The sequence below is a fragment of the Leptosomus discolor genome, chromosome 1 (genome assembly GCF_034619465.1).
Source record: "Leptosomus discolor isolate bLepDis1 chromosome 1, bLepDis1.hap2, whole genome shotgun sequence".
Classification (NCBI taxonomy): Eukaryota; Metazoa; Chordata; class Aves; order Leptosomiformes; family Leptosomidae; genus Leptosomus; species Leptosomus discolor.
Window position 1 is genome coordinate 3,212,517 of NC_141391.1, and position 13,458 is coordinate 3,225,974.

The 13,458-nt window shown below is 42.6% G+C and overlaps 1 protein-coding gene across 1 annotated transcript; it reads right to left on the bottom strand.

Moving 5' to 3' along the window:
- Positions 1-214: 214 nt before the first annotated feature.
- Positions 215-13,452, bottom strand: THAP12 (THAP domain containing 12). Its single transcript, XM_086481637.1, has 5 exons — positions 13,354-13,452; positions 6,196-6,316; positions 4,456-4,563; positions 3,375-3,411; positions 215-3,090 (listed from the first exon to the last, which is right to left on the bottom strand). Exons 1-5 carry the CDS (start codon positions 13,440-13,442, stop codon positions 1,142-1,144), a joined length of 2,304 nt encoding a protein of 767 aa, XP_086337763.1. The 5' UTR covers positions 13,443-13,452; the 3' UTR covers positions 215-1,141.
- Between the last annotated feature and the right edge of the window lie 6 nt (positions 13,453-13,458).

The following is a 13,458-nucleotide window of genomic DNA, read 5'->3' on the forward strand; positions in this document are numbered from 1 at the left end:
ATTCAGTGCTATTCAAGAGACTTTAAAAAAACCCCCTTCAGCTAAACGTACAGATCAGAAGTGCTATTACACAAAGTCTCCTGTATCTTAAGACAACGCCACTCACTAGAATTGCGGAAACAATGGAGAAAAAATTGCCAAAACTGAAAGGTACCTCACAAAACAATACATGTTCGCAAAGAGGCACAGCTTTACTAAGAAATTCAATACTATGTAAAAAGCAATTCACATTTTATTTTAAATTGCAATAAACTGTACAAAAATGTTTCATTCTTGCCAAAAATAACAGCAATATTTTCAATCTTACTTCTAGACAAACAACGAACTCTTATTTTAATCTTTCCTGGGTGAGTTTACAAAATAAACAGATGATTAGATGCATGGGTTTGTGTCAGTCAGGATAGAACGAACAGATTTAAATGTTTGTGGAATAAATTTTAGGTTTTTAGTGTCTTTTAGGAATTTCAATAATCCTGCCATGCCTGTTAAAAGCCTAAAGAAAAAGAAGTTTTGTGTCTCACACAAAGGAATGTAAACAGTCATCAAGAGATTAAAGAGGTGCACTCTTCCAACGAAACCGTAAACGTACCTCTATAGCACTAACATTCACTTTACACCGAGAACAGCCCACAGCACGGGATCGTGCAATAGCTGAATCCACTCTCCAAAAGACCAGTTAAATACACATCAAAGACTTTTTTTTTTTTTTAAAGTTTTCAAAACCAATAAAATCCTATGTAACAGAACTGAAATGGATTATACTCTTTTTAACATTGAGGTGTTTATTCTTATACTAATTCATGAGCGAATATGTAACAGCCCCATCGGATCTACAATCACAATGTACTTTTCCCAAGATGCAATAAAGGAAACGAGCACCTAGTTCAGTCAATCAGAGGGAGAAAGCACCTCTGCCAAGAGCATGGGCTTATTGTCAGGCTCGGTTTTGTTCGCATAACACATTTAATGCAGACTAACAAAACAATTTGGGTCACTGACCACAGCTGCTGCAGCCCAAGACCGACAATGGATATACAATTACAGTGAATTTCTAGATTTCACCATTTTGTTTTGTTTTTTCTCAGCGTTGAAACTTAGCTAAGAAAAAGCAGTTTCAACAGATTGGTTAGAGCTTAAAAAATTAAGCATTTTCTGTTACTTCAGAGTTGTTTGAGGGAATAAAGTCTTCTTGAAATTCCACTTTGTCTGCATAGAGTTTAATGTAGGTGTCCACCATTAAATCTAAGTCGTGTTTGATATCAAAGTTTATGTTCAGCAAAGCTAGGTTGCTTGACCTTTGCTCTGTCAAGGTGTTTTTCAGGTAAGCCTTTAAGCGTTTTCGTCCTATTTCGTATTTTTCATTCTCCACCTTCATCACTGGAAGTATGCACAAGACTTTTAGCAATGCGTAAACATTAGGGAAAAACTTTATGTCAGGCAAGTGAAGTGCTTCATAAATAGTAGCTGGAAGTTCAATGTCTTTTCCTCTGTGCTTCCACTTGATTCTCCAACAATGAAGCTCAGCAGAAAGCGTGTCTGGATTAGGCAAGTCGTTTTTGTACATGTCAGCGTGATGCTCCTCTGACGTGTTGAATTTGAGCTGCCCCATGACTGAAGGCACCAATGACAAACACTTCAGAGCTTTTAAATGTTGTTCCGAGAATATGTCTTTTAATTCTTGAATAATATGCTCCACCGCGGGGACACTAAGGATGTCTTTGTAGTAGTTTTCTGATGTTACCTCAGAGCCCAAGTTCCCCTGCTGCGCCCTGCGAAATTTTCCTGGGAGTTTAATTTGTACATCCAGTTTCGTAGCCAAATTCGTGGCTTCCTCAAACCAAAACTCATGGTAAACTTCAATATTCTCCATCACTTCATTCAAAGAATGCAACACTGCTGTTAAGCTGCTAGCTGCGAAGAACACGTCTGATGTTTGCCCTTGGAGATTTTTCCCGAAAGCTCTTGTGAAAGACAGAACGTTTTTCAGAATTACGATAGTGACAATGAAGTCAAAATCTGTCAATGCACTTGAAAGGACAAATGCTCGACCGGCAATAAAGTTGTTCCACCTGACAGACGAGTCGCTGCTTACCGCATCCAAGCACAGCACCAGCGCTTGCATGAGGTCCACCAAAACCTCGAAAGTATCATGCCTGCCTGTCCACTGAGAACGGCAGATCTCCTTCAGCTCGTTGCCCTTCCCCTCGTTGTTCTGAAAAAGAACAGAAATTGTGTTGTCCAGTTCTACTAGTAACTGCGGAGACTGATGAAAAAAACAGCAAACTTCTTCGATTGTTCCTAACGCGATGGAAACACCAACAACAGGAACGGATTTTGCCAGCCAAACATTTAAGGCACAAGAGGAACACAGCGTATACACAGCTTGGGGATACTTTTCCAACAGTCTTGTAGCCACCACCTTCATTTTAGAAGCAAAGCCACTGGAGACGATGTAGGCTTGACCTCGACAGTACTCCATGTTCAGACCCCACTTTTCAGTAATAGTTGCGTGGAACTTAACAGCTAAAATTTCAGGATCAGCCTCATATGGTAAAAACCCTATGAATTCTTCTCTTAGATTATGAGAATCATCAACAAACCTCACCAGCACCGGCAAATGTTCCTCTCCCGCTATGTCCACTACTTCATCGGTGACAATAGAAAAGAAGTGCGAGTCTCTTACTTCCCTCAGTGTCTCTTCTCTAACACAGCTTTCACAGATCTCAAGCATTTGTTTCTGCTGAGTTTTCGAACAATACTCAAGATTGACTGCTGTCATCTCAAATCGCTTCCTCAGAACTTCATCTCCAGCATTGATTCGATATTCCAGTAGAGCCTGAAAGTTACCTGAAGTAAAAATACCTTCTGGAAGCTCATCAACATTATGGCCATCCAAAGGAATATTTTGTTTACCCATTAGGATCAAAATTTCAAACAAAGATTTAAGGTAATCTTTGTTTTCTCTTTCTTCCAGTGTTAAGGGGACAGCTTCTTCCTCTTGTTCTTCCCCTCCTTCCTCTGACACAGTATTTTGTTCATTGCTTTCGTTCAGTTCTTGTGTTGCCTGTTCCCGTTCAAAAGCTTCATCAACTACAAAATGTAAAATACTGTAAGTGTCAAGATAACATGAATAAAACTTAACATTTGCTTTCCCTTACTATCCCCATTACCTTTAAGTTACTAGAGTCCAGAGAAGAATGTTCCCAGTTTAAAGGGGAACTAGTACTGGGGAAAGAGTTTAAACTGCCTGTTTGAATCAAGCAGGAACACAATTACCCTCCTGATACATATAAATTTACAGTTACATGTCCTGCATTACCTTGTCAGCCCTAGCAATTAATGTTTTTACGAACACGATTATTTTGCCTACTTACTCTTTTGTTGCTTCAGGGTTCTTATTTCATCTTCACTCTTTAAAAAAAAAGAAAAAAATAACTTTATTGATGGTAACATCTAGCACATGACCTTACAACATTAAACCACATCAGGATCAGACACAAATATTGTAGATGAGACCATTTTAAGAGCGTTAATATTTACCAAAAAGCACTAGAAGGTCCAAGAGAAGGACATTTCTTCAGGCAGTTTATTGCTGCCACGACACTTATCAACTAACTAAAAGTTTGCTACCACTGCTAAAGTTTCCATACTTACATCAGGAATTTGTTCAATATGTATTTTATAATTATTAGTAAATATATTCCATGAAGGAATTCTGTTTCAATATGAACGTGCACTGTCAGTAGGCAGAACTGTCTTTACTTCCGTGTTCAGTCAATAAACAGACTCAAACTCATGAAGAAATATTTAGAAATTGTAATTTTCCAACATATAAGTGGAGTTTAGGAGTTGAATTCCCTTAATTGTCAGTATACTTATAACCCCAGAGACCTAGAGATGCTTTTTCTATAAATGACACCAAAAAAATTATTTTTCTATAAACGACACAAAAAAAGTCAACAAGACACAGTTCCGAAAAACTTCTTGATCTTTGTTTTATTTGTGGGTCACCTTTTCAGAACAATAAGCTAAACCAAACACGTCTGAATTGGTGCAGGCTTCAAAAGTTAAACAGGTGAACTGCAGATCACAACCAGTATGTAGTGAGAATTTGAGGTACCATGTCCAAGTTGTACCCCGTTGCACTGGAATAACAAGCAAAATGAAGCCAAGCACTTTCTCTGGAAGGCAGAATCAGCTCTGGATCGACATGTTTTATTTTCCAGATTATTTCATTAAACCTTCCTTAGTAGATAAAAGTTATATTGGCAAAACATCTGGGCATTTAACTTATGATCAACGAAATGATACTAGAATAGGCAGCACAGAAAACGCAAACACTCAAGTGTTAAATATTATTACCTGATACTTTTACACCAAAGTTTCACACGAACTTACTTGCCTTTAAATATTAAAAAAAAAAACCAACAAAACCAACTTACATGAAAAACTTACCAGCTCTTTTATCCTTTTCCTATGTCTGCTGTGGGGATTGTTCAAGTGACTTGTAAGATCAAATATAGTTGGCACGGCATTATCCCGTAGAACCGTTCTGTAAGGGCTCTGTAAGAAGACAGATGTCTAGATGAGGGATTTCTTTCGGAAATTCTCACTGTATGCACACAACCCCCACCCCCAGAATTTCAGATGCCATGTCCTTTTTTCTTTGTTTGGTTGGTTTTTTTTAAGTATTTTGACTTTCTGATGTTTCAAAACGAACAGAAAGCTATGCTCTGCAATTCACGTTTTGGGATATCAAGACAACACTGAAAACAAGACAGATACTAAAGAAAATCCTAACCCAAATCACAAACACTTCTTCCTCCCCATCACCTTCACACCAAAGACCCCAGATGCAATCATTTTAATTTACCGCAATATTATGACTTTTTAAAAACAAACATTCCGGAGAGAAGACATTTATGCATCAGAAAGGAAAAATTTGTTACTGTTGTGCTTTGGTTTTTATCACTTATTTCATAATTTAGAAAAAAAAAAAAAAATCATGTGCACATATTCACGATGAAAAAGTTTAACTGCTTCTTTATGTAGACTGATGAATTCCACAAAAAACTACTGTGAAATATCATATTGAAGGAAAAATTTATCTGTCCTATGAACAGGAAAAGACTTCTAGATGGTCATGTAAATGCTCCTCATAGTTAAATACAAATATTTTATGTAAAAAAAATTATTAATTTTAAATTTTATTTAATATTTATTTATAATGAAATTTTATTTAATGTTTTTATATTTGGATATACTGCAAACTTACATTGTCTAAACCAACTAATTTCCAGTAAGAACAAAATTTTAACTGATACTGTTTATACCTGTCGTTAGATTGAGTATATTTTAAACAAACCGAGATTCGTAAGGTTTCATTTCAGATTCCGAATTACTTCCAATATTCCTCTGTTTGTTTCTGGGATGCTGGCTAACCAGAGATGCCGTCGTGTGTAATACCACCAGGAGCTGAGTCTGATCTGAGTATTGGAATTATCCTTGTAAGTAAAGGACTGATTTTTGCCTAATGTAACAGACTGAGATTCAGCCTGGAAATTAAAACTTGCTACAAAGCCCCACGTCCACCGTTTCCTACTGTTACGTGAGCTGTTAAAATCAACATTATCTTGTTAACAAGAATTGAAAGCTATTATTTCATTAACAGGAAACCATGCCATGAATTTAGCCGGATAAAATATAACAGGAAGCAAAAGCTTGACGGATGCAAAAAATGTTTAAATCTCTTGGCCACAACGGAGCGTAATTTAACCGAATCACACCATGTCCATGCTTCAGTAACAGCACATTAACGACTTTAAATAACTAGAGGTGAGCAAACTTACATACTTACACCCCATAAATTTATATAAAGTTGTAACATCTAGTGACAATAAACAAAATGAGCTTTGCTTTGCATGAGGAAAGAACTGCAGTGAAGCCCAGCGCTCCACGAACACATTAAACCAGCAGGAGCAGCTCGGCTTTTCTCTTCCCAGCTGCTCATTTCCACCTCATCCTTTGTGCCCGCGCGGTGCCCTGGACCATGACAATGACCTCAATTAAAACTAAGAGATTAGTTTTCCCAGGGACCAGCTACCCAGGAGATCAAAGATTAAAACGCAGCATTCTGACGAAAAACGTTAGTCCCATTTTGCAAGATGCAGGAAACAAACCCTTGGTTTTACTTACGCTTCTACATATCATAGAAGTCTCAAAGTGTTTAGCGCACAGTCGGTAATGCTTGTTGAGTTGATCTGGAGTTTTATCTTCTAAATCTGCCCTTCGACAGTTCTCTACCCATCTCTGACATCTGCACAGAAGCAAAAGAATCAGCTAGTTTTAGGATAAAACAAAATCCTCTACAACTTCCAACAGCGAGGAGTGCAGGGAGCCCTGTCCTTTATGCAAGGCTAAGGAACATTCTGTACACCTTCCGCTGTAAATGTGCCGTCAAATCTTTTTAAAGACCTTTTTTTCTCCTTTTGTTCACCACTTAGCACCGCCCCAGCAAACTCAGGAATGTTTTTCCCTTAATTTATATATTCTTGCTTAGCACCGCCCCAGCAAATTCAGGAATCTTTTCCTGTGTTTTATATATTTTTGCCTTTGTCTCACGCACACAACAGATTGTAACGCAGTTGCTCATGAAATCCGACCATTTAATCCTTAAGGATTTAATCTTAAAATTAAAAAAAAAAAAAAAAAAAAAAAAGATGTGCTTGTAGACTAAAGTAATAAAGTTTTTAAAGGCAGCTGTTAAAATAGTTGTCTTCTCCACCTCCTTCCACAATACAGCATTTTTCTTATTTATTGTGGTCATTGGGGAGCTTGGAGTAGATTTTTGAGAAGTGCAATATTAAAACCAAAAAAGTAATCGCTCTACAGACAGCACTCACACCCCTTAAGCAAGCTTTTGTTAGATGCATATTTTTACATTCACTTCTGCTTCGGATCAGTTCTCTCAGATATAACACAAAGCTAAAGAAACACTTCCCCTACTAACAGGGCTCCTTTTAGATATGCAAGATACTGTTTCCTCTGGTGAGTAAACCGCTTCCAGTAATTGATGCAAATTCATTCATCAGCTCATATTTCCCCCAACGGGGTCTGTGAAATCACTTTCTTGCTATGGATTTTGGAGCGACAACGTGCACAGACTGATTCTGCGCAGCTACTCCAGTGAAACTCATCTGCTACTTCATCTGTGCATAAAAACTTATATATAAAAATTAACAAGACTCCAGCAGCTACTGGTATCTCTGTATTTAAAACGTTTTTTTTAAAAAAAGTAATTTCCTTCCTGAAAAATAGTCCTCTAAAGCAGCATTATTTTAATGCATGTGCTTACAAGTAGTGGCATCACAGAGCTACCAATTTACAACGGCATGTAAGTAAACAGAGTTGAAAACGCACCACTCAGATGGCTCAACACCTTCACATGAACACAGCGGAGGATTTGTTCACTGCCCTAACTGTACAGCACCGTTACACAAGCCCCCATTCCTCCTAGGGTAAATTCTTCCCCAGACAAACTCAAGAACACCAGAGACAACGACCTTGTAAGAATTACAGTAGTATCGCAATAATTCTACAGCAAAAAGGAGAAGGAACTTTGACTACAGTCTCAGTGACTTATTTTACTTCACAGTCCATCACTTTGCTACAGACTTTTCAACATGGACTCATATTTTAAAGCGTTCTTTGGCTTTTCTTTTTAATTGGTACATGTGGGCAACATCCACAAAGTTCCAGGAACCTACAGAGGGAAGTTACATGAAAAGTCTACTATTTCAGTGGGGCAAAGTGGGCAAGATCTCCCACAACCCAGTCATTGCTGAAATTCACAGAAGTGAAAAAGTTACTCAGTCCACTTAAAACCAAGTCTTTAAACAGTCTTCTTCATTCCTAAATTAAAGAGAAGAGAGGTTGCAACCCAAGAAACAGCAAAAAGTTAGGAGAAAGCAATTCTACTACTATTCTTGACTGGAAACACGGAATTATTGCTCATAGGAGCAAAAATGGAGAAAAATAATTAGTGATTATTCAACAATTTAGGAACGAAGGCTGTCTGGTCAGATGTTTTGGTGGGCAGGCCAAACGAGGAAATCCACAGCTCTGAGTGGATCCACCGTCACCTCTACTTCAACAGAGTGCGATAAAGGGCAGCCGTGAAGATGAAAGGGGGGAATCCTGGATTCTGATCTCTGCTGGCTGAACCGTTTGCGCGTCTTAATTTTTCGTTCATGCAAAACATCAAAGTAACAGTGGCAACAAGTGCCCTAAAACGGGAATAATTTCTAATACTGCTCTCACAGATCTACACATAGCATCCTTAATAATGACTTAAGGAAAGAAAAATAATTTTTTTAAAATCAGGCTTTTGGCACCACAGATCTTGAACTCTTGCCTGGAGAGCGCAATCCCCCCCACAAAGGAACAGGAGAACATTCTTCATTCAATAAATACAGTCTTTTCACACAGGACACCTTTATAAACTATAAACTATACCGAATCTGGCTCTCGTCCTTTCTGAGTGGGTGCTGATTACTAAACAGCATTAAACACGATCGCACCGGGCTGTCACAAAGGCTGATGAGCCTCCCTGTTGTCAGCGGAGAGGGTTTCAGTCCAGAGCAGTATCCAGAGGAAGAGCCTGAGCCCCGTAGTCTTGCTTGCGCCTCTCCGTGACTCGGGGAAGCTGAGGAAGACCGCCAGGGAGCAAAGTCAGAGCTCCTCACGTTAGGACGACTTCTCCGAATCCCCTCCTGGGAACCACACAGGGACAAACCGGTGGCACAGAGTTGTCAAGGACAGAAAAAAAAAAAATCAGCCTGGATCCCTTCACCGCTGACACTGCAGCCAACCACAGAGCAAGTTAATTAGATACTAGTAATAGCTACAGACCAGATCTGACTAACGAGCGATGGCAAAAGATACCGTGAGCTCTTCAGAGGGGTCTTACTCAGGAAATAAGTCTCACAAAGATTAAATTAACCACCCAATATTCCTCTCCCTTCTCTTCTTCTACAGTTACATCACAGTGGCTCTGGCCACTGCCTTTTGTGCTGAAGTCAACGCTGTGTGAGCACACGATCCAAAAGCCACCCTCGGCGTGCAGAGCTCCAGTTTGCGGATCCTGATCAGACACAGGCGCCATGCTCCTCACCCCGCTGGAGCAGCAGCTCAGTAACAGGAGCTCTAGACATCGAGGAGACTCTACCGGCAAAAGCTGGAGCGGTGACGTGTTCTCGGGTAGCTGCAGGACTAGAGGGAGATGGTGGAGGTTATGCGACTGGCCTCAAACATGCAAACTCCATCGGAGGCTGAATTCGGCCCTTCGGTCTTGCTACGAGTTTGGCTTCAAATCGAATGCTCTCCAAGGAACGAGGAATGGAAGAGCAAAGAAAAAGGAGGTCAGACCCCTGAAATCACCCACCATAGCTCTGCATGGTATTATCCAAGCAGCAATCAAAAAAATTTTAGAATAAAACTGTCTATAAAAATATCTCCAGGTTTTTAGTGTTCAACTAGCACACACTGTAGCACAAGTTGCAAAATATTTGGCACAAATTAAAAGCCATTTCAATGCAACATACTACGCCACTGCTTAGGTATCCCTCATTAGCTTCCAGGAAGGTTTTCTTCAGTCACAACCCGCATTTTCAGAGATCCGCTGACATCTCATGGAAGTTCAAATGGCATTTTATTGAGGTGTGAATAGTGTCACCTCTTTATGTTACCTCAGTATTGGTCAACTGCAGCAGAACAGCATCTCTTTGCTTAAGAAGTGTTTTGTTCTAAATACTCCACCTTAACTCAAACCACGATGACGAACAGAGTCAGAAATGCGGACGGGGGTTAAACAGACCGATCTTACTGACGGGATCACGGCCTAGGCTGTATAAAACTATAAAATACACCTCCTTATCGGGGTAACAGAGCCTATTTGCATCAATGTTTGATATGAAAAGACTACGTACCATCCATTAAAGGCAGGTGGTTCTTTGTCAAAGCCTAATCTGTGCATCCCTTCTGGTTTTCTCAGGCAGCCACAATAAATGAAGAGAGTCTTAAATAACTGGTTAGGTCTCACGGACTTGCTAACGCTCGAAAGATCAGACTTGGGAGGTCTAACTGGAACTGCTTAGCACTGTACTGGGAAAACATAAAGGCAATTATTCAGTTATTGTGGAAACTGAAAGCAGTAAGGTAGTAGAGAAAATTTACCTGCAACTATGTATTTCTCATCAATGATTTTTTTTTTTAATTAAAAGATATTTTTAAAGATGCCGTTACACTCAACTTTCTCACTGTAAGCTGCCAAGTGCAAACAGCACATTTTTGGCATAAAGCGCTTTGCTCACCAGACCAGTTTGACCTGTAACGGTACGAGGTTTCATTTACGACCGCAGATGACTGCTGCAATCCAAACCGGAGGATAAACCACTAACATCTTCCAGTCCACAAAGCCAGAACGTTGCACGGATTTATCAATCTTTAAATGCTGTTGTGAAAATAGAATATATGATCAACTTTGGACATTTTAACATAGGTTTAAATGAGAAAGGTGTAGGATATTGGGTGGGGGAAAGCTTGTAGGAACTTCAGAGCGTCATCTTTGTCACTGCATGTTTTTAAGCGCACGACAAAGATGCTAGGAACAGTCTAGCTATAGTTTATCCTTTCTTTGGACAGTAGAAAGGTCTAAACAATCCTTCAGGGTCAATTTTAACCATATTTTCCACTATTCTGTTCCAGGAACATTGACTGTATAAGCCTGAACTACTTGAAGGGGATTATGAAGTGTCACACCCTCAGAGAGCATGCTTACTCACCACTGTAGAAAAGTAAGCCTGTACATGCTTCCTAAAACCAAGTCGGTGATCCACTCAAATGTTTGCAAAAGAAACACCCATAAATCTATATTGCTCCAAGTTGTTGTAGCTGACATGCATTGGTTTTTTCAAAAGGTTTTTATTTCTAAACTTCCACAAATGGTGGCTAAAAGTAGTAGTATTTTAATTCTCAGATACAGAGGGTTTTTTAAAAAAAAAATAATCAAAATGAGAGCATCGTTTCATTAACTGCACACTTAGTTTCAATAACTGCACACTTTTTAATGTATCTCTGTATTGCTACCACAGAAAACATTCATTCAAAATGTCTTTAAATAGAGAAATTAAAACTGAAGGGGTTTTTTCTTCATAAAATAAACTGTCATGTATTGACCAATTTCGCACAACCTGACATGACTGAGATTTTACAGCACGGACTCCTCACAAATCAAGACTGAAGGTCAGACAGCACCAAATCTCTTCAATCCTGCACAAACCGCGGTCATTCCTGTGACGGTGTAAGAACCTGCAGCTCTCGCAGGACGGAGGGTGGAAAGCGACAACGCCAAGAGCGAACCGTACAAGTGAAAGGTTAGGAGCAGGCAACCAACCATTCCAATTTCGGTTTTCATTGAAAGCATAAACATACCTAATAAGGATTGTACGACAAAACCTTGCATGTAGGGGCATCAGAGAGAGGTCTGGTTATCTGAGCTTTAACACAAAGCATTGCGTTCACCCAGGAAAGTTTGATGACGTACCCGAAAAACACAGCTTTAAGCAACAGGTACGACCTCTACAAGCTTTTTGTATATTCTTTTTAGATCACTTACAGGAGACTGTTTTCTTAGAAAAAACTACGTACCAACAATTCCCATGGGTTTTGAAATTTCCCAAAAATCAGGTCAAGCAGCTTCAAGGAAGGAAGCAAGCGAGTATTATGTCTAAATTGTCAACCTTCATTAATTACTGTTAGGAGACAGATAACTGGTATTGCTCTAGCACCTATGCACCTTCCAGATTGTGAGAAGCAAGAAACGGTTTTAAGAGCATTATCTAGATTTAAATGTGATCTTCTACATGTGGGTTTCTACGCCTAAGCACATGATTAATTTTCCATGGTGTTTTCCGTGGCTTCTCACTCACACACTTCTTGCTCCACCAGTGCACCACCCCTGCTTTTTACCCATTGGGAACCTGAATATCCTATCACTTCTGCTGTTCTCATGACACTTCATCACCAGTCATCATCCTTGCAATCTAGTGACAGCTGCCTGTCACACCGGTGTCCTATTTGTCACGCGCACACCTCATCATCCAGAGCCACATCACCTCAGCACGCAGTAGGACTGACAGACTTCCACCACCTGAAGCAGTGCTGGCTTTGAGCGGGCTCCCCTGCGTCACCCCATTGCTCCTACACCCCTCCACCTGCCTCACACCTCTAACACCCATACATCCTATTGCTGCCCCATATCCTTAAGAGATGGGCACCCCCTCAAACCCTTCCACATCCCTCACAAGCAGCTCCTCAGCGCTCCCCCCCCCCTCAGTCCCCCCACAGCCAGACAGTCCTTCACACCCTCCCCTCGCAGCCAGGCAGCCCCTCAAACCCTCAGCTCCCCACTTGCCTCTCAGTCAGGCACCCCCTCACAGCCAGGCAGCCCCTCAGATCCCCCGCTCCCCTCACAGTCCCTCACGCCCTCCGCTCCCCTCACAGCCCCTCACGAACAGGAAGCCCCTCAGATCTCCCGCTCCCCTCACAGCCAGGCAGCCCCTCACTCCCTCAGTCTCCCACTCGCCTCCCAATCAGACAGCCCCCGCTCCCCTCACAGCCCCTCACCCCCTCAAATCCCCCGCTCCCCTCACGAACAGGAAGCCCCTCAGATCCCCCGCTCCCCTCACAGCCAGGCAGCCCCTCAGATCCCCCGCTCCCCTCACGGACAGGCAGCCCCTCAGATCCCCCATCACCCCCGGAGCGGCACCGCTGTCTCTCATCACTCCCACGACACCCCCACCCCCCCCACCCCCCCCCCCGAGGGAGGGTGGCGGGAAGCGACAGTCGCCCCGGCGCATGCGCAGCTTCTCACCCGCCTCCCCGCCGCGGGCCGGAGGGTCCCGCGGAGCCCCGCCCCCCCGGCGCCACAGCGCGCGCGGCCTCCGCCAGCAGCGCCGGCAGCTCCGGGCGGCCGCCGGCCTCCCCCCCCACCCCCCACCCCCCCCGCCCCCGCCGGCCGCCGACCCTCCCGGTCCCGTACCGCGGCGGCGCGCCGCCTAGGTGAGGAGGCGCGGAGAGGGGTTGCGGGGGATGGGGGAGGGAGGGAGGGAGGGAGGCGCCTCCCCGCCGCGGTGTCTCCTCAGGCGGAGCGCGGACGGCTGCGGGCCGTCGGAGGCCTGAGGGGAGAGGCGGGCGAACGCGCCGCCGTCCCCCACCCCTCCGCCCCCAACCGCACCGCTGCAGCGCGGGCTGCCTTCCTGAGGCGGCGCCGGCGGTGCCCGGCTGGGGTCTTACCTGACCGGGTCCCGGGGGAAGCGGAAGAAGGCCAGGTCGGACTGGGTGCTCTTGCGGGTGCAGTTGGGAGCCGCACAGAAGTTCGGCATGGTCCCCCGAATTGGC

Bases quoted from the DNA above. Each gene is read 5' to 3' on its own strand.
- THAP12 (XM_086481637.1), bottom strand. From the start codon at position 13,442: ATGCCGAACTTCTGTGCGGCTCCCAACTGCACCCGCAAGAGCACCCAG. The intron at 4,564-6,195 runs GTAAGTAAAACC...GTCTTCTTACAG, and splicing joins CTTCTATGATATGTAGAAGC to AGCCCTTACAGAACGGTTCT. The intron at 3,091-3,374 runs GTAAGTAGGCAA...TACATTTTGTAG, and splicing joins AACCCTGAAGCAACAAAAGA to TTGATGAAGCTTTTGAACGG.